Raw genomic sequence first — 22,446 nt, 5'->3', positions numbered from 1 at the left:
GCTTAATTTTCTGCTCGATAGCGCTCGAAACTCGGCATTCTTCTCGCAATTACGGTGGTTTCGTGATCCCTTATTTGGACGTGGAAATATGGTTTAAATATTCCGACACTAATTTGTATAATTAAAATGCATGTTCTTTAACGTTTACCCTGTTACGACAGAAACAATTTACCTAAGTAAATTCAAGCAACATTCATTTCTCTTATATTATCAATGTACAGCTAAGCAAGTGTCTGACCCAGGGATGAGCAAAATTCTTATCTACATACATGTTTCGAGTAACGAATAAAATTTAAACAACTTTTTATACATCACTCATCGAGTAAAAATTTGAATTTGAATTACAGAATTAGTTCGCAATGGGCGAATAACAAATTTTACTGTTAAATCGAATAATCGTCGCGATGGAATTCCTGTACATTTATTTCATTCGTTATCCATTATTCGAATAAAATTTTGCTCGTCTCCAGTCTGAATAAATCTATTGTATTTCGTTTCTCAGCGTATATAGTAAACAACTGTATTACTAAAAATAGATGTATATCGTTTATTACACTCAATTTCTTTCTTTCATCGCTTCAATTCAACGAATCGTCGTTTCAATTGGACAACTGAATACATTTCAAGATTCTCTACCGAGCAAATAATTAAGCCAGTGCTGTTGTCTTCGAACCTTGATTAATACAATAAAATTGGGAAAATTGTTCGGGTTTCCGACTCGATCGTGTCACAGCACGGTCGCGTTGTTCATGATTATATACATAAATGTTTCGGGAGGAACGTATAATTGTACAGGACGTCTCGTGTAAAGCGTTACAGCTTCGTAACACTTTACACCGAACACCTTGTACAAGAGCGTAGCATCGAGGCTCGCGATAGATCAATGAGCGAAACAATGATAATGTACATACGAGAATCGTGGCGATCGTAAGAGCTAAGGTTACATTATCGATTTGCTTTTATAGATACTATAATGTGATTATTATAGATACGTACGTCGTGTACTAGTCATATACTTAGGTTGGATTAATACGTGCGACAAGATTCGTAGTTGGACACTTTGGAACAGAGAAGCCACGAAAATTTTTTATAAATCCCACATACTTTTCTTGGCCATCCTGATCTCTCCCATACGCCATTAAAATTTCATGTTTGTGAAGTGGAAATAAAACGTACCTGCTTTTACACAACCAGACACATAGTTAATTAAATATCCAAATGATAATTTTGGAGGTTTCAAACGAAAATGTTTGTAGATTAGACGATTAAGAGATTATTCCCTTGACAAATATTAGAAGAGGATATGTTCACCTTTGCAATGCATATTGCACTCGTGTTAGGGATGATTTATGATTTCACAAGGAATTTATAATTTAATCGAACGATAATGATATTATTATTAATCGAATACATTGCGTATAGTATATAATTTACGATATTTTAGGATAGATAGAAGCAACTTGAGATGTGCATTTATCGTCGTTTATTATTTAAGTAAAATCGAGTATGAATAAAAATGCGAATAATAAACGCAATCTATTTTTCGATATCATCCCTACATTCTAATTTGTCGTTAGAAGTATCAACGCGACGATGAAATTTTACAAGGACGAGTACTCCAGGTGGATCTCTCTGTAGTGGTTAAAAAATATTCAGCAACGAAGCTAATATGAATTTTCCGTTGTATTTTTATAATTATTTACTTGGTCCCTGAAATTTGAGAGCATCGTATCGTTCTGTAACGATGGAATGAAATGGAATAATAAATTGTACGTGAAAGTAAACATCTCGTGTAAACAACGTACATTCGAATTGAAGTGAGTTTCCATTAGGTTTGGAAAAAAGAAACGCGCTAGTCTATCCTCGATAAAACAAAATTCTATTCTTGTTATATATATGTATACATGCATATGTTTAAATGTATATACACATAGTTCATAAATATGTGGGCACTTGCTACCTTCAATAAATAATTTATCTACATCGTAAATTATTACTACACAACTTTTGCTGCTAAATTCTATATTGGATGTGTATTTAACAACATTTGATAATATTAAATATTATGACTGCCATATATTCAATTTTATAGTGGAACTATGGGATTGTTTAGATAGAAAAGTTCTGAAAGAATCTTCAATATATAAAAAATATTTATGTCGAAGTATTACGAAATAAATGAGATAATATTACTTCGAATACAATGAAGAAGTTAATAGTGTCCGAGTTTGGTAAAAGAAATTTTAACATACAAAATTCTGTAGTTTTTTATCGTTACTAATGTGATATTAAAATAAAAAACTATTAATAAAACATATCGAAACATAAATGATATAATCGATATCAATAGATTCGCAATTTTTATTAGATATTTATTTCTATTAAGGAAGTGTCCACATACTTCTGAGTGGGCGTGTATGTACATATAGATACATTAGGTGGACTGGAAAGTAATGTAAAGTTATCATTCATCGGCTCATTGATTTTCATCGATCTGGCATTAAAAATTTGCTCACTAGATGGGAAAAGGCTGTTGATAACGAGGACGATTATATTATTAATTCAAAATAGAAATTTATTAAAAATTTGTTCGAATTTAATGTAAAATAAACGACACTACTTTCTAGCCCACCTAATATAATTATATATGTTGTTATATACATACTTATAAATGTGTAAATACTGCAAAAATTCAATGTTGGGACGACGAAGTCATGGCCCCTGCTTTATCATACTGATTGGTCCAAAATGGCGTCACGTAATAGACGAGTAATAAAATTTACGAGTAAAACGATACCGATGAACTAGATCGATAATTTTATGATTCTCGATGTCCAAGGTAAACTGAATAAATACCTGAATCTGTCGCACATATTTCACAATCTATTGTTCCCACGTAATAATGAGCCCTGATAAGTGATAATGATCGCACGAATTTCAAACTCTCCCTTCATTCTTGTTGGATGAGAAAAATTCCATGAAATATCGACAGTGCATTATTTAAATTATTTACTAATTGTATAATTAAGTGTGGTCTTAGACATTAGAAGGGAATAGAACGCCATGCATTTGTCAAAGAGGCGAGATAAGAGATACGTTCAAAATTTATGGAAGTTTGCGAACGCATAATTGCATGTGCTTAAAAAACACGTAATGAATATTTGTAATGATATGTATGCAGTAAAATCGATCACATAACGTTCCAATGGGGATCTCCAGAAATGATTTTGTTTTCTTCGAGCTTATGGTCGAGCTTATCCTTACTCTCGTATTAATTACACTTTTATTATTAAATCTCGTTGGATATAGAAACAACCGAGTAGAAAATAAATAGCAATGTACGTCTACTTGATTAATAACACGATCATAAAGCTCAGAAACCGTTCTCGGAGGTCATTGGAAAGTTAATAAATGAATCGAATTAATAACATTGAATATAAAATCAATATTAGGTTGAAGAAACTTGTGTAAAGGAACATGTATTTAAATGTAATCATTGGAGACTTCAGAAAGGAGAGTTTGAGAATTCGTCGGTTTACTTAACATTTACGCTTAGGAAATGTACTTTCGTTGCTAAAAATTGATTAAACGGAAGGACAATTCACATAAGAATTTATTCGAAGTCGTCAACGTGTCGTGAAACAGGATGCGTAATATTGACTTTGGTCGAACTTTGCGTTTGAGCACTGATAAAAACAGTTTCCTTAAACTACACGACTGTAAATATGGAGCGTGTCACGTTTGGTAGGGGAAATGTTCGATTTGCTCGCGTTTCCAAATTTTCTTGTTCAAATTGTTCTCACCAGGTTCGCGGATTTTTAAATTCGATACGTTCACCAACAATGCCGATTACTTGAAACATAATTTAGTAATAACACAACTATTCGAAATTATCGAATCGAACGGAACAGTGTTCTTTCTCACACTTCTAGAATTTAAATTTCGTTTGAAATGTTTATCTCTTATCGTTAATCTGCAAAGTAAGCAGAGAGATATTAAAAGTCTCTTTACAAAACTAGTACTTGTTCAAATGATATATATTTCACTTTATTATAAAAATTAAGAGAATGTTCTCTTTCATTTTCTAATTTTATATATTCTCTCAATAAACTAAAAAATATATTATTTGATAATATTCTTTGTTTATCTTTATATACACTGCCTTTAAATCCAGTCCTGTTCGTTTCTGGACAATTTTCTTTTCTACTCACCGTGTCTCTTTCGACGCGCACACGTACATATAACGCACGATATCATTATCTAGCGTTCCCGTGCTTCCAAATTTCCTGTGTCCTCGATTTTAGAGAATCGTGTAAAAAGACAAACGGCAAGTTTCGATGTCTTAACGTGTTGCGCTGTGTTCAATTAATTTTCCATCGATTGCCGGTTAACAATGTCGCCATGGAAGCATAGAAAGGAGAAATGGGGAGGCACAGAACAGCGAAAGTAGACTTGGACACACGTAGCCTTTTACAAATCACACGACGCATCCGTCATATTAGGGTGAATCAAAAGTTTTTTCCAATTCTTTCTTTTTCCTCTGTTCTTCTTAATGCTTGTTTAAACTAAATAAAAGTATTTAAATTGTATGTTATACAGGGTGTAGCTGAGATAATTCTGAACCACAATTTCCATTGTAAAAATGTCGGATGATGCTTCGTTTTTGAATTATTAACGAAAAACCACCGACCAATTACAGCGCCCGAATAGCGCGCGCTGGTCCGAGCGTTTTGCCTCGAACCAGCCTCTCGCGGCTGAGCGCGTGTTACTCGGGTGCTGTGATTGGTCGGTGGTTCTTCGCTAATAATTCAAAAACGAAGCACCGTCCGATCATTTTTGCAAAGAAAATTACGGTTCAAAATCATCTCGGCTATCCTCCATTTCTGGTTTTCACACTAATTCTGGGACACCCTGTATACAGAGACTTGAATTTTTAATCGTAACACATTCGTGACCGGCAGATATTTTCTAATACCGAGTACTGACGAAAATAATAAAATTCTGAAGCTGGACGTCCCAAATTTGTATCGTTAGGGCGATGACAAAAATTACAAAATACGTTTTGAAATATCAATGTTGTAAAAATGTAGCGTACAAAATAAAATGATTTTCATAATTTTGTCATAACCAGGAATAGAATTTGAAGTCGCGAATGCGTCAACAATTTAAAAAGAAAATCATGGAAAAGACTGAAATTCGTGTTCTTTTACGTTATTATTGGAAATAATGCGTAGCGATCGTCGATGCGTGGATAATTTCGTTTCGAGTTTATATAAAAACGACCTGAGTATTAACACTTTAACTACCGCTTTATTTAGAAAGAGTTTACAACTCAGAAGATGATCTTCTACATTAATGTACAGTGGGTCTAGAATGTATTCGTACACCGATCAATTTCCCAAAAAACTCTTGTGTGAAATTGTAGTTTCTTAATTTCTTTTTTTATAATCAATGATATTCTACATATTCTCGGAAATCTTTAGGATAGATATAGTCCAGACTTACTAGTTTATATAATTTGCGAAATTAACAAGGAAATACGAAAAATCGGCAGAAATACAGAAGCAATAAATAATGGTTCTTATGACGAACTATTCACAGTAGATTTCGTAACATAAACACATCAGGTTATTGCTTCGTACGAATGAGAAAACATCAAATTTCCAATAAAGAAGTTTAAAAAAATGCTCTAATAGAGGAATGGAAGAAGATCCCACCTCGAATAACATCGACACTTAGTTAATTTAATGTCAAGACGAGTTACAGCAATTATAAAATCAAAAGGAAATTCCACAAAGTATTAATTATTTATAAATTAATGTGAATTTCGTTTCCTTTCATGAAGTATTAAAAACTTAACAAATGTACGAATTAAAGGGTTAACAATTATTTATAGTTTTCTCAAAGACTGTAATATAAGAATTTGATGTAACTAAATTGTATTTATCACAACTATTGTATGGTGTATAAGCCATTTATGGTTTGAAGCAGTAAAATAAATAAATACAAATGTACGGATACTTATTGCTTCTATATTTCTATCGATTTATTGTTTTTTCGTGTTAATTTCGCAACTTATATAAATAACTAATTCTTTTTTCTACTGTATCTATTCTAAAGATTCCCAAGAATGTGTAGAATATCATTGTTTATAAAAAAGAAATTGATCGATGTATGAATACTTTCTACAGTCACCGTATATTAACGTAGGCTGACAATAACTTGTGCATACTGTTATAACGTACGTTAAAATCCCTCTCTGTTTCCTCCAATTGAGCATTGTAAGTAGGCAACCAACGACACAGTTAATAAATTGCGGACGGGTAGACATTGGAATTAAAAAGCCTACGAATAGACTCCCGGTAGACAAAGTGTTAACAGTGGCAATCGATAGTGTATCGCAGCAAAGAATTTCTCTTTGAATTTACTGTCACGTAATCTAGAACTTTACTACTCTGCAGTGGCGTAACTGAGGATGCGAAACAATTTGTAACAAACAAAAATTGTTTAGACATAAATCACCACTGCTTTCCCATGATCCCACCAGCGACGGGCAAAATTCTTATTCGAATAAATATATCCAGTAAACGATAAACAACTTTTTATTTACTACCCTTGGAATATAAAGAATTGAATTGTCGAATAAAGTATACTACAACGAACCAATAAAAATTGAACCATTCTATCGAATAAATATTACGAGCAAATACCTGTACGTTGATCTTATCCTTCATCTATTATTCGAACGAAATCTTGCCCATCTCTGGTTCGTATCGTCGATACCGATCCATTGTATATTAAATCCTCTTTCGAATCGGTTTTCGTACAACCGAGAATGCTTCATACATGCGCACCAATGTAAAATAAAAATGTTGACCGGTGAATTTGATGAATAGATGGCGCGATTAAAATATCATCGATTCCGAAATTAAAACACCGTATGACGGTGACTTACTTCTCGCTAATCGCAGCGATTCGATCGAGTATTTCGCTCCGAAATCGTCGTCGCTTTATCGAGAACCATGATCCTCCGGTTTTGTCGCTGTACGATTCAAAGTCCTGCTTCGAAGTTTACCTCAAATTTGGCGTATACAGGACGTTTTGGATCACGCGCATCAATAGAGTGATCGTGCTGGGTCACACGAGGAGCTCCTTCAGGAAGTCCTCGGCAAGCAAGTCCTACAAATACTCGTCCACGCGGTCGTTCTCGTCCGGTGGACTGGGCTCGCTGACGCTCAGGATGGGCAGACCAAAATGTTGGACGTCGACGCTCGATTCAGGAGTGCGTCTCGCGTAGTCGCAGCTCTTCGAGTGTCGTTCGATCCCGACACGTCGATAAGAGTGGAAATGACAGGGTAGACGAGCGTCTATATCGTAAGATCGCCGATAACATCTGCAAATTTCAATGAATATTGTAGCACGATCGATTATATCATTTTTAGACAAATCGTGATTACAAGTCGGCGAATGTTTACGCATTTGTGGCGAGTGAAAATGTACGAGGATGTGCACGAACGGAAAAATGTATAAAATCTAAATTATCGCGTAGCAGGGTTGTACTTGTACCTACGTTTGTTTGTTTGTCTGTTTTATAAGGGCACGTAGTCTGTTTTATATTTATTATTATTCATTGTTCTCTTAGACTGTTGAATACGGAATATGCTATGCGAGCATTGTTTTATAAACAAACGAATAGAGTTTCAAAAGTATCAAATTTCATTCTTTAGATTGATGTGCTACAAACAAGCAACATCTGTCACCACAATGACGTAACAAAATGAAGACAACTACGAGATCGAATTATAAGTTATTTCATATGCAACAACCTAATATTTTTTTTTAAATTTCAATTCATCATCAGTATATGTAAAAGTATAGCGTAAACGAAAATGCGGGAAGGTGTCGCCGTTACGCGACAGCCAATCGAGCTGCCTCGCCAACTCCTGAGCAACGGACAATACACGGTCTGTCTAAAAAGAAACCGAACTTTTGCTATAAAAAGAAAAAAAGTACAAGTAAAGTTTTTACACACACGTTTATTTACTCAAAATAATCTCCCTCTGCGTCAATACACCGTGTAGACCGTGTAATTAACATTTCGAAGGATCTTTGCAGCTCCTGTTTTGGTAGCCCGTTTAGTACGGCGGTTACAGCGGCCTGAATCTCCGAAACGTTGCTATAATGTGTCCCTTTCATTGGAATTTTCAATTTTCGGAAAAGAAAATAATCGCAGGGAGAGAGATCAGGCGAGTAGGGTGAATGATCCAAGGTAACAATGCCAATTCCAATGAAAAGGACTTTTATAGCAACGTTTCGGAGATTCAGGCCGCTGTAACCGCCGTACTAAACGGGCTACCAAAACAGGAGCTGCAAAGGTCCTTCGAAATGTTAATTACACGGTCTACACGCTGCATTGACGCAAAAGGAAGATTATTTTGAGTAAATAAACACGCGTGTAAAAACTTTACTTGTACTGTTTTCTTTTTATAGCAAAAGTTCGGTTTCTTTTTAGACAGACCGTGTACATACGAGAATCATTAAAAAAAAGAGAACGGAATTGCATCTCGCAAATGTCAGACACGCGCGAATAATACTAATGTGACAAATACGAAGTACTTTGAACGATTTCATTTGGTCACACGACTTCCAGCTGAACCTTCAACTGTTTCAAAGTTACAGTCTGGCCCGGTTGCGCGGGACACTCGTCAGTATATCAGTCATGTAGGTCAACAAGTTCTTTTTACATGGCAACGGACGCAATGCTCTGCAACCCCATTTTCTTTACCGCTTTAAAATAGGACCGATCTTTTAAACTAAAATGGGACATAACTGTGAAATAGGTTGAAACGGAAATCTATACGACTGAATATTTAATGTTAAAATGAATAAAGAAGAACGAGAATGTATTCAACTGAATACTCGGTGTATAAATGGAAGTAAAGCGAACGATTATTTAATTAACCTACATTTCGTCAGGGTTGACGACCTCCTTCAAGAATACCTATAACTTCAACCAATTCAAACGCGAATTAAAATGACCGATAGCTCGCAATCAAATGCATACTTCTCGAAATAGTGTCAACAATTGGACTGAAACTTTAATTGATTAAATAACACTGCAACCAAAAGTGTACTTTCCTGCGATTCGTGTGAGATTCGATTAATATACTTTTCGAATTAAAATTGTTAGAGAAACTGTAATTGATAGGAAAAATGTTCAGAAATGAGACACCAATGATTGATGATCATATAACGTAACCATTTCCATTAACTACTTCTGATGAATCGTAATTATGTGTATATTTCAACGGCATGAAACTCATTTGGAAAGTGGAAAGAAGATGAAACTAGCGATTACCAGCCTAGAGGGAACTGTTGCGATCGTTTCCGAGATAATGTACGATAATAAATAGTTGGTAGCCACAATATTTCCGTTATCGTGGAATATTTCTCGCTTGCTGTAACTTTGCTTTTTCTTCGTGGAATTTTTATCGTCACGGCCCTAATAACACATTAATGGTTCGCAAGAAAATTTACAGACAATTTTCGCGAACATGTGATTTCCTAATCCACAATGTATATTTTTTATTTTGATATATTCCTGTGTTTTATTCTATTTATGTATTTCTATTATTGTATTTCTGTTTTTATTTCTTCTCTTTTTTAATAATAATTATTATCAGAAACCATCTTTTACCAATTTTGAAATTTACTTAATATAAGATGAATCTTGGAGAAGAACCAAACCAATAATATGATCATGAGTCGAACCACGAAGTTTCCATTTAATTATAGTAATAAGTAATATTTTACAATATAATGTAATTATAATTATGATAATAATTTCTTTAGAACAAAATGTATATCCTTTACCTTGGATGTCTTGTTATGTCTATGACTGTTATCTTAAACTTTAACTAATTAAATCATGCCCAATTTTTTGCAAGCTGTGTCATTGGAAATTGATAAGTCTTCATTAATTATTACTAGCTACTTCAAGAATTGTATATAAGTCTTTTAATTTTCTGCTAAACAGTACTCGAAATTTAGTATTCAGAAAATGTGTTTAGAAGAATATGATTTAAGTATTTCAGCATTATTTTATATTAATAAAATGCAAGTTCTTTAACGTTTACCGTGTTACGTCTACGTTTGCCATTCTCCTAGATTATCGATTACATCTTATCTTACTGATGCTATACACGAAAGGGTAAAAGGATTTCCTTACCGCTCGTCCATGGAAGCAGGTTGTCGTACAGGACATCGAACGTATTCGTGACTTCCGCCAGCTCTCCATCCTCCAAAGCGTCGACCAACGAACGACGACGACGACGATGCCGTTGGGAAATCCCTGGAACATTGCGAGGAATTTTCTGTAATAAATGTTTTCAGTTGTTCGAGGAAATCTTAAGAGATTTACCATTTATCGCCTGTAATACTCATTCATGATGAATGAGGATGGTACAGTGGACTGTAGCGTAATATCATCAACGATATAATCAGCAATCACCGTCGTAATTTGAATAGAAACTATCTATCTCATCTTTTAACAGTTCCACGAAGCAAAAATTACAATTTGTTGTGAAAGTTGGTTTTTATATAAAGTGGATAGCAAATTGAAAATAAAAGGAAAAGGAAAATTCGGTGATAGAATTTCTCATTTTAGAGAAAATCGATTTCTAGAATTCGTCGGGAACGCAGGCGAATACTATTTGGCAAGCCTGTCTGATCATTATCGACTGTTTCTACTTAGCCTGATGTTTGTGCGATAAATATAAATAGATTACGATTCAATATAGCTTCGGTGCGAACTCGAATAAATTTGGAAACACCGAGTAGTATTTACTATAATTGTTGCACTTTGTTCATAAATTACAAAAGAAGAACTCGACTCTCTTGGTTTGTCTATGAACCACCGTAGCTTGATAAGTTATCCACGGTTCTGAACTGTCGGTATTAGGCGTACGCTTGATAGCCTTATCGATCTTCGGTGAAGTTTTCAGGTCAATGTTTCACAAATTACTATATCTAGCTCTGACTAATTGTAAGTTCTGTTTATAAGTGTTAAACTAGTATAAACAAGTTACTCTATATCGAAATGAAAATGTTTCTTACTTTTGTATACAAGCCCAATTATTCTTATAATATACATATCTAATGACTAGATAAAGTAGAATGAACAAATGTTTTTTTATGGTAGTTTCTTATTAATAAAAAAAAGTTTAAAATAAAAAGTAATAAAAAAAATGAAATATTTGAAAACATATTAAAAAAAAAAGAAAATAATTTAAGGAAGTCTACGGTACGGTGAAACTTAATAAACACTGCTTTAAGGGTTTGGGAGAAGCAAGTTTGTCTTTATATTGCGTGGGAGACGCAAACGTAATGATATACCGACGTCAATGTTTACAAACACCAGCGCAAGTAGAAATAACGAGTAATGGCCAGACACGTTCCCCAAGTTGTACTGTTAATATTTACAAACACCAGTACAAACAGAAATAATTTTATTTGTGGCAATTCAATGGACAGACACGTCCGTCAATTTGTACCCGACGAATTTTCAAAATTTATTTTCTCGAGAATGGAAGTCTCGTATCAAAAGCTTGCTGCTTCGCTCGATTGGATGTTTGTACATATTTAAAAGATCCATCAAAATCAAGGTAACTTTTATGGCATAAAGGTATTTGAAGCGGATAAATATTAATAACTTTCTTTTTTTAAACAAAGGCCGACGTAAAGTCTTTTATTCTCCAAGTGAGAAAGAATCTATACGTGTACTGTACTTTATTGGTAAACGTGCTGCGTTAGCCGTTTACGTTTCGCATCTGGATTATATTTCAACAAATATTCAAACAGATTAACAGAGGAGCTAATAAATATTCTGGAAATACACTGTTCGAATTTGGTTGTCGTTAACCAAATGGACAATATTGAAGATTATGAGAGAAAATAAAATTACAAAAATACGTAACCTTACGGATCTATTTATACGCACACAGGGTGTCCTGTATAAAATGTTACTAGCTGCTTTCTTAGAAAATGAAGAGGTCATTTTTGCTGCAATTAAATGGCACACGGAGGCTAATCTTTGCTGGGGTATAAAGAAAGGAAAAATGAGGGTCCTTAAATTTTGCTTGATCCATTTTAAGATTGAAAATCTTTCTATTTTCGAACAGCCGAAATTCATGTCCCGTTATATGGTTAAAAATGCTGCGAGGCGATGATATGGGTGGGTAATAACAGAACAAATGTCCCGTTACACAGCTTGTCGTGAGATGTTTGTCTATATTTTAATATCTACTGATTGGAACAATTAAAACTTAATCCGAAATAATTAAACATTTATGATACATACAGTATCATACAGTGTTCGATTAAATATTAATAACAATTACGGTTCAGAATAAGTACTCGTTCGAGACATTAATCGTGAGAAATTTGTCAATATTTTAATATTTATTGGATTGCACCAACTAAATATTAATTTCTGACAACAGTTAAATTAATTGTTAACAATACTTATTATTTAAACAACGATGGGGAATATGATTTTGCTGTGATATAAATATTTCACGAATTATTTTCTCGATAGAGATACAACGACCCTTCGACGCGATCGTCACACGGTTGTTGTTCGCCCTTGCCCCACTCTTCTTCGACAGGTACAAACGTGCCACGACGCACGGCCGCGCCCAAACAAATATGCGAAGGGCGAGAGCTCATTCTTCGACGATCCTTCGGTCGGTATGGATCTCGCGATCGCGCGTCCGCGTCTCGCGTCCCTCTTTGTGTAGTTTCCCTTAGTTACCGTAGCTTGGTATTGTTTGCGGGTAGCTTAGTTTGGTTTGGTATTGGTTGTGGGTAGTTTAGTTTGGTTTGGTTAGTTTTAAGGCATGTACCTAAGTTAGTCTTAAGGCATGCGTGTACGAGTGTCTATCCTCTGTCAAATAATTATTAATCATTTGTTCAAATCTTTTGTTTGTTCGTAAGTCCATATTGGACTCGCAATTTCGTTCTCCAATTCGGTCACTATTACTTCATGTCATAAGTGTAGTGATCAACTGTGTAACTGGACAGAAAGGTCGGTTGCCGTCCTCCTGGTGGATCTGTATTCGAGAGGACGACAATCGGTTCCTCCGGATCGGTTCTCTACTTCCTGCATCACGTTTAGTGTAGTCCAAGGCTCCCGGCGCAGTGCAGTAAGTCCAAAGCGCAGTGAGACGGGTGCAAGTCGGGCCCTATAGTGGCTCCCAACGGGGTGCAGGGTGTGGAGGACTGGTTCGGAGGCGTCGGTCGTCTTCCTCTCGAGTGCAGATCCACCAAGAGGAAACGGGACTGACTCAGTAAGTCCAGTTACGTGGTCGCGTCGTGTCACGATTTCCATTTAGCTTCCATTTAGGTGAAATAATTATTTGACAGAGTCAGACTTAGACTTTGGAAATCGAAGGGAATTTTGTTTTCCTTTGATTTTCATAGTTTCGTACTTAGTTTTAAGCTCGTCGACTCTATGTAGAGTATGCATCTATGTATGTATACTCTATGTAGAGGGAGATCGAAGGAACTTTGATTCCTTCTATCTCCGGGTCTCCAGTCGCAGCAACCTCCACGTGGTGAGACCTGGTAATCGGTATTATTCGTGACGAACAATCCTTCGTCGCGAGTAATACCGAGCTAATGGCTGCAAACTTGTAAAGTGTAAAGTGTAAAGTGTAATGTGCAAAGTGTAAAGTGTAAACTATAAAGTGCAAACGAGTGTAAAGTGTAAAGTGTAAAGTGTAAAGTGTAAAGTGTAAACTATAAAGTGCAAACGAGTGTAAAGTGTAAAGTGTAAAGTGTAAAGTGTAAACTATAAAGTGCAAACGAGTGTAAAGTGTAAAGTGTAAAGTGAGTGTACAGTGAGTATAAAGTGTAAAGTGTAAAGTGTAAAGTGTAAAGTGTAAAGTGTAAAGTGAAATTATAGTTAGACTAGTCAAGCGAACGATACGCGTTAAGTATGTTAGATTGGAAAAATTCAAGATTTAAATACCACCTTGTTTAAATATTTATAATTTAATATAAACATGTCAACATAATATAAATAGTTTAAAGTTCTTCAGGTTTATTCGAATGAAATTCATAATATCCTATTTATTATGATATAATATTACGATGTTCTGCTCCATGGAGTTTTGCAAAGTCAAGTACCTATATGATACTAGCAAAATACGTTAAATATGCATCACGCAAGCAGTACGTAACACTTGAAAGGTTAGCATGTTAATCTGTGATAAAAATTATGTAAGAAAGCTAATACGATACAATGGAATTATGTAATGATCACGTCAATACACGTACTTATCTGTAATGCTATTATACAAGTTTTATTCTGTGAACGAAAACCATCAACTATATACTTTAATACATTTCACTATTTCTGTGTATTCAAAGAATATCAATTTGATATATAATGTAGAGATAATGAAAATTTGTATTCTATAAATTGCTTCGAGAGTAGTAGAACTAAATTGCAATTTTTAATAAAACCAAATAGATTGAATTTGCAGTTAAATGTATTAATTCGTAATATTTTAAGAAGCGTTAGGGTAATAAGAAACATTTTACAATATAATGCAATTATAATTATAGTAATCATTTCTTCAAGACAAAATACATATCTTCTACCTTTGAAAGTCTTAGTATGTCTATCACTATTATTTTTAACTAATTAAATCAGCCCTAATTCCTGCCCTGTGTCAGTGCAAATTGATAAGTCTTCATTGAATAATTGAATTTGGAGTTACAAGCGTTAGGGAATCGATCAAGTTAACCGTAGTTAAGTTGAAAGTATTCGAACACATTTTAGATTATTTGACTACGCCGAGTAGGTCATTGCAGTTTCAACGTGTGCTGATAACGGGAACACGAACTTTGGGTTTCGAATCTCTTGGGAGACATTACCGAGAATAGCGAAATCCTGGTAAAATCATGTTTCCAAACTATGTGAAAAGATTTGTAGGTGCAAACAACGAACGAATGTGGCATCTGGCATTTCTAGACTGCAGGATTCCGACCGAAATGGAATTCTCTGATTTAGAGGAGCTACGGACGTAACGATTTATCATACGTTATGCAACTTTTATTAGGAACGAAGCTTGTAGTATGAAAATCATTGACGTATGATGGAGTCGTAGCCAGCCATTTATTATTTAACGCTTACGACCATATATTTGTGACTATCATCGGAACAAAACAGATCTAGATAGTCTGTAATAAAAAGCAAAAATATGTATATGAATTATTTGTAAAGGAATCACTGAACAAAAAAATATGAATTATAAATGAATTGACAAATTTCTATCGACGAATATAATTTTACAAGCAATGTTCTTGATTTAAAGAAGCTTGCAACGGGTTTTCTTTAGCTTGATATCACTCGAGTAAAATTATACTTTAAAATTATTATAAAAAAGAGGAACCAAGACATAGCAAATAAATAAGCACATTCTAACCGCAATGCTTTATTATAAATATAAAAGTTTCACTGAGATTTTCAATTCTTATACTAATTTACTGTATTCTGTTTTGGTTTTAAAAAATATCAGTTCATATGAAAACAATTGCTGTTCAAGATATTGTATTATCTTAACAGAAAATATAATTTTCCTCATTTGACCAAATAGCATTGGAACATCTTAGTTAAACTGTTCTCTGACGGCTTAGAAGATTAGAGAAATGAATTTGCTCTAGAAAGGATTACCTTGAAGACTGTTGTTGATTATTCGGATCGAGCAACGAGATCTCTGGGGTATCCTTCGAACCACTCTCGAGGCAAGTTTGCTTCTTCGACTCAAGATCCTCGTATTTCTCTTCTTGTGTTGGTTTCAGGAAGGACTCTTTATCGCCATCGATGCCTTCCTCTTTAGAAATACGTGGATCTTGTCGATTCGTCGACGCCAGTGGCAAGTTATCTGCACTGCGAACCTTCCGGCACAGTTTTGACGTTGAACCATGACGCCGTAAAAATTCCTTAAAACAAAAACGAAACAATAGAAAGAATGGACATTAGAATTTAATTGGGATGGGAATTAGGTTTAGGATAAATTTTTCTTTTTGATAGAAAATTTTCAAATAATTAACAGACAAGTCTATATATTACTCTACTTTACTAACTTTATTAAGTTTACTTATTAAATGCTATTAAAATCGCAAGTAATTCAATTCTGTTTGTTTGGAAAGCCAATTCTTTCATATCCACATTGTTATACTATCATAAGAATAATGTTGGCAAAAGATATTAAAGATGGAAATGTCATAGGAGTAACTAATACTCAATATGTAGTTATTCATACAGTACACATATTTCATAATTCGATATTAGTAAAAAAGTAAGTACAACTAATTTTGTTTTATACAGAAATGTCTGCATTTAAAAGTTTCACTGAGATTTTTAATTTTTATACAAATTTTCTGCATTGTATTTTGGTTTTTGCTTTAGAAATGTCTTTATGCTTTATGTTTCTCGCCTTCCTGTTGAAAAAGACGTATGTTCGTTTATAATAATAATAATCATAAATGGACATTAATTGAATCTCTTTGGAATCAACTTGCAGAAGAAATAAAAATATTTGTATACACTATAAATAATGTATATTTATCGAGTACTAGACTAAACGTATACGGAGTTCAATTGAAATGCATTTTTGAAGAACCATGAATATTTTACACCTGGAACTTCGTGCAATCTCTTAAGGAAGTTCGAAAATTCATCTTCCATTTATAATCCTACTTGCAGCCCTTCAACTTCCGTTACAACTTAAGAAGTTACCAGGTTGACGGACTAAAAGTAAGGTGACTTTTCGAATTTATATTTAAAAGAGGAACATGTAACTCTATCAAATACTTATTTTTCACCTTAACTCTTTAAAGTTAGGTGAGTTAAAAACTATCCCACCTTTTGCTTAGCTTTACTATTTTATTTAAAGTTTTTCATCAATGTGACAATATTATGAACTAACGCTGAAAGTACAATAAGTGACATCAGAAATGTATACAAGTCAAAACCCGTTAGCAAGTTGTTGACATTGCATTTCTGTGTAGCTTGAATTTTATTTTTATTTTTTTTATAATCGCGTGCCACAAAGAGTTAAAGTATAGCTTTAAGAAAACATAAGAACAATTGATTTGTTTACATATAAATCAGGCTGATCCCTTAAGGCTTGTCATAAAGTACTAGAGCACACAAAGAGTCAGTTGAAAGTCTTATAATATTACTAATATCGACAACATCACCATAATTTGTTTAATAAAATGTTTTTCAAACTTGAGATTCTAAATAAATGCCAGAAGTCAATTCAAAGTCCTGAAATATTACTTATTCTTCAAATTATATTATAGTCATTTAAATATGACATTTTGGAGACGCGAGACTTTAAGAAAATGTGAAAAGAAAAACATTCTTCTCTTTCCTTCTTTTATTCTTTCTTTTTTCTTCAAGCTATCTCCTTAATAGGCACACATGCAACAAGTAGACCTCGCAAAATGACGTCAAAAATGACTTCGCAACGTGATTACCGATTGCGGTCCATGCTACAAGAAAATGAATTCAACGACTTCCGTACAAGTAAACTACGAGCTTATTGATCAGTCTGTAAACTACACTTCACCTCCGACTACCTTGAACTTTAACGTTTAACGTATAAATTTTGCGCAGTCTCTTTCATGTTCGTTATTTATTTAAATATCCATTCAAAGTGTCGAAGATTGACGTCTTCGAAATTTTGTTTCACGCTAACAAATGATTTTGCTTGTACAGGCTACGAAAAAAAATTGGAATTAATTTTCATCGTCTTCGAGAGATCGATAACCTTAAGAGCCATCGCACGCGAGCAATCGATGAAGTGAACATTTGGCAATTTTTATACTTTACAGCAATCACTTCAGTGAAATTTGAAAGGCTTGTATCGTACGTAGATATTATAAATATTTGTTATATTTTTTAAAAATGAATTGTAGCATGTTTTTTTCTTATTATTATTTGCATTAATCTTTAATATTATTTATATTAATTTTTGTTAGGTCCATTTAAATGTACTTTTACTTAAATAAATTCCTGTTTCTATAAAAATGAATTCTACATTTGCAAATGAAAAGTGAACAGCTTTTGTAATGAGTCGAGTATGCTAGCAGATCGTACGGAAACCTGTAAATGTGTAATTTATACAAATCATTACAATTACGTGTATTTCAAATTATAGATCCATCGAGTGAGTATGCAAATTTGCACTTAAGTACCAGCAAAACTTTCTTACACTCGTTTCTCATTTTCTTGCAATCATAGCACGTCCACAATACCAGAAAAAAGTGGAACATAAGACTACCTGTAGACAAAATTCGATCGAATGAAAATATAATTCGACAGTTTTTACAATTGCAATTTCTATTGAATAAATAACAAGACAGAACTTGTATTTTATCTGCAATTTGTCATTCGAAACTTTTATCCAAACAAGAATTTTCTCTGTGCCAAAACCTATATCAGTTATGCAAATTTTTGAAAAAAAAATTGTTGAAGGAAATGGATTTTAAGTTCATCTTTAATTCGTCTTTCGAAACTTTCTACATAGATACGAATTTCCTTCATTCTCGTGCCAGAAATTCCCTATAAATTACGCTTTACTCTTTTTTGTAAATTATAAGGAAATGAATTTTGGGTATATCTTTTATTCGTCTTTCGAAACTTTCTACCAAGATAAGAATTTTCTTCGCCCTCGTGTCGGACATTCTCCGTAAATTATGCTGTTTATTCTGAAAAAGAATTTCTAAGGAAATCGATCGTAGGTTTTTTATTTTCGAAACGATCGATCTCAATTACGTGACGCGTTCGAATTTTTACGACTATCCAAACGACCGGTTGCTTTTCCTATTGTCGTGACTACGAATTGACGGGAAGGTTGATACGAAGCCGGGGCTTCGATCGAAAGTTTCAAGGACTCGGATCACTGGAACGGTTAATACGGCCAGTGCTACGACAAAATTGGTCGAGTTATAGCTTTCTCGTCTTACACGATTACGTACCTGGGATAGGAAGCCGGCTACGTCGATGGCGCTGTTCACCCGCGGCCTCGAGGTTCTCGGCCACCCCAAACCTCCCCCGCTATCCAACGAGTCCACGTGATGGTTCGACCAGTGCAGATGCTGGAAATTGTAGCAACGCAATTTTAGATCGTCTTACCTACAGCTCGGAGTCGAAGGGAAGTTGCCTTTGAATGCGACTTTTATTTTTCAAGCGTGATTTCCGACAAAACAGACAACGACAATGAACTTTGGTACCCACCAAAAATAGAACGAAGTTACACTCGTTTTTTAAAAGCAGAAGACTGTCTTAAGACTACGATAACCTTTGTCGAATTTCACTTCTTTTAACTAGCAACTCTAGACGAAGGAATTCTTATAGCTAACATAAAATTTAGGGGTATGCATGAATAAGGAAGCAGCTCCATTTTTTCAAATTTTCCTCCTTATTGCATCACAAAAAAAAGGAATGTTTAAATCCGTAATTATATTCTAACCTCCGGACCATAAAAAAATGGAGCTACCTCCTTATTGCAGCACACCCCTCAATTATCACTTTATACAGAAATTAATGTGAGCAAATATTATTTCCTTTATACATATGTATACTTTTTCGTGAATTTATTTGTTATCGGAATATGAAAGTTATATTTGGTCATTTAAGGTATACAGAATAATTATTATTGTATTTACTGCAAAAGAATTATTACATGAGAAAGAAAATGGTAAACTTCGAAATGTCTTCATTACTTAATAAAAATTAGAATTTCTAAAACGTGTACATTGATCGATTATTTACACGTTGAAACTTTACTCATGGTTTTTTTTTTGTTAATATTTTGTGATGAGCAAATAAACGCTATTTCTGGTGAGTATGTTTCGGAAACAATAGGATAATGCTAAGGTTTTCATGACGTATCAATTTTCAAACAAAAAATTGTAATGTACACGAATTCTTGTTATTTAAGAATTTTATCTTTGTAGATCTTTAAGATAATTCGTGATTTAATACCTATATTAAGTTGATATTTCAACCTGTCTCGTTGTGAGATTTTGCAGTGATGTAGTTACAACCAAAGATGAAATAAAATCTATATTACTCAATGATGACAAACTACAATTTTGATTATTCAAATTAATCATATTCGATGCACTGAAGATTATGAATAAAATGCGACAGGGCGATCTTATTTGTTATCTATTATTCGAATAATATTTCGTTCACGGATGGTTGCGGCTACATGTGCTATTTCAAATGATACAAATGTCAATTACACTTGCAATTTCATTTGCACGTCAACAGTTGTGTTGTAATTTACTTATAGTTTACAGAAATAAGAGCGTCAGTGAAAAATGCAACAAAAATTAAAACTGTCACGGGAACAAGCAAATGTTTAACTTAGCGTTATTGAATTTACATTATTGTAGGTATCTATTTCGAGCATAGCTCATAGTTAGTTTCAATATAAATAGATATCTGAATTTATGTCATACATAAATTTATAACTGGGTATATTAGCTTGTAATGTGTACTTCAAGATCAATAACAGACGAAGAAATTAGTATCTAAGAAATTCATGTAATGTTTTGACACAAATTATAGTTTCAACAAACTGCAACATTTCTCACTGCTCGTCACCGACTATTATTTACCATTTTTTCATTACAGAATTTTTATAAATATGAATTTACTTCAATTAATTTATATCGTAATTCGTATGGAAACATTAGAAATAACTAGACAGCGGATTTTACGCATTTATGACTTACAGTAATATTAAAAACATACAAAAAATATACATAATATATATTGAACATATTCTACAGTTAATATAATAATATTTTTATTTTCTTTCTATTTTATTTGATTATCTTTAGCGTGTATTTACTATATTACTTTGAGTCATATATCCATAAAATTCGCAGTACAGTAATAACGCAAAACGTGATCTATCCTATTTTACATCAGAACTGATTCGTCCACTATTAAACAAATTCGTAAGCGATTCTAGGTGCTTTAAGCGTTCTGCCCTCCGGCGCTTGCGATTTTAACGTGAAAGCATCAGTGTTCGCTGTGCAATAATTATTACAGAATTATCTTTGCTTCGATGTGTGTCAATTACTGAACGTAGTCGTGCTACAATTTCAGTGCACAAAAAATCGTGTTAACATTGTGCGAGAGAATTGTGCATGTTATTTGAAGAGGCGACTGCATTAGAGTGAACTGAAGCGTATCCAAGCGAATGGTGATTGATATTTTACAGCAAAACAAATACGCTGGTGGAACAATGAAGCGATCGACGTTAATACGTTGCGAAATGGATACCTTATTTGGGCGAAAGAAACGTTTCGCGCAGACCTACGCAAATTACTACGCAAAATATTTAAATTAATTGTTCCAGTGAGAAATTATGAAATACATTTTCTTCATTTTATTCTATCAGCTATACAGGTGAAATCTTCAATTCTTTCTTTCTGTACGAAAGATAAAATTATTCCTTTTTTGCAAGTTTAATTAAGTTAATAAAACAAATAATTACACAAATGATCATTTTTTTTTCGAGCAGAAGTCTATATTGGAACGAAAAAGAATTTCAACCAAATTTTTAAGTTGAACATTTTAAAAGAATTTATATCTATGCAAAGTAAATGGATTCTCATGAATGGATTAATAATTAAAATAAAAAGGTAAAATATTCAGCTTTATTTACTTATTTAACTAGATTTTGCTCAAATAATTTCTACAATCTTATTATTACAAGTTCTAAAACAACGTAACTGTGAATAAATTGGATTTCAAAAACCAAATTGATTTATCTGTGACTTACAAATAAATATAATCTCTGAAATGTATTTAACCTTCGATATCATCAGAGACGTTTCATTGTACAGTTGGTTATAAGTTTATGGTTTCTTCGTTTCTTACGTGGTGGCTTGGTCAAACTTCTAATGAGACTCCTATGTGTACTATCTTCGTTCTTATGTAGAACGTTGTTATTATACGTTGGTACGCGGTATTTAATTAAGCAGGAAAGATAGGACAATCTAAACCTTCTTAACAAGAGTGAGCTGCGGAAATCCAGAAGAGGGAAGCAAATATTGATTGAGAGAAGAGGATGGGGAGTGGAAATTCTAGAGATCAGAAATAAATACGTTGGAGTATTTGATGGGAGATTGCCAAGAATTGGGAAGGGACGAGGAAACGATATTAGAGGGTGAAGTAGTTGAAAAGGTAAAAGTTAAGGACGATTCGAGAAAACGTGGAAAATGAAACAAGAAAATAGGAACCAATGTTTATAGGTTCCAATAATTACATATACCAAATTTTATAATTTAAACTGGAGGTTACGTTATTTTATTTCATTTGAGATTACTTATTTATTTTTCAGATAA

General features: G+C 33.6%; 1 protein-coding gene across 7 annotated transcripts in view; it reads right to left on the bottom strand.

The window, feature by feature from the left end:
* Positions 1-4,808: 4,808 nt before the first annotated feature.
* The window catches only part of LOC128880997 (uncharacterized), a 110,120-nt gene continuing 92,482 nt past the window's right edge, over positions 4,809-22,446 (bottom strand). For all 7 annotated transcript variants that reach the window (XM_054131627.1, XM_054131626.1, XM_054131624.1 and 4 more), the window contains 4 exons: positions 19,057-19,176; positions 15,740-16,008; positions 10,229-10,351; positions 4,809-7,393 (listed from right to left, as the gene is read on the bottom strand). In XM_054131627.1, the coding sequence (XP_053987602.1) occupies positions 7,180-7,393; positions 10,229-10,351; positions 15,740-16,008; positions 19,057-19,176 (726 nt within the window). In that variant the 3' untranslated portion in view covers positions 4,809-7,179. The remainder of the gene's footprint in view (positions 7,394-10,228; positions 10,352-15,739; positions 16,009-19,056; positions 19,177-22,446) is intronic.

Source organism: Hylaeus volcanicus, chromosome 8 (assembly GCF_026283585.1).
Source record: "Hylaeus volcanicus isolate JK05 chromosome 8, UHH_iyHylVolc1.0_haploid, whole genome shotgun sequence".
Classification (NCBI taxonomy): Eukaryota; Metazoa; Arthropoda; class Insecta; order Hymenoptera; family Colletidae; genus Hylaeus; species Hylaeus volcanicus.
This window is presented reverse-complemented; position numbering and strand designations above follow the sequence as displayed.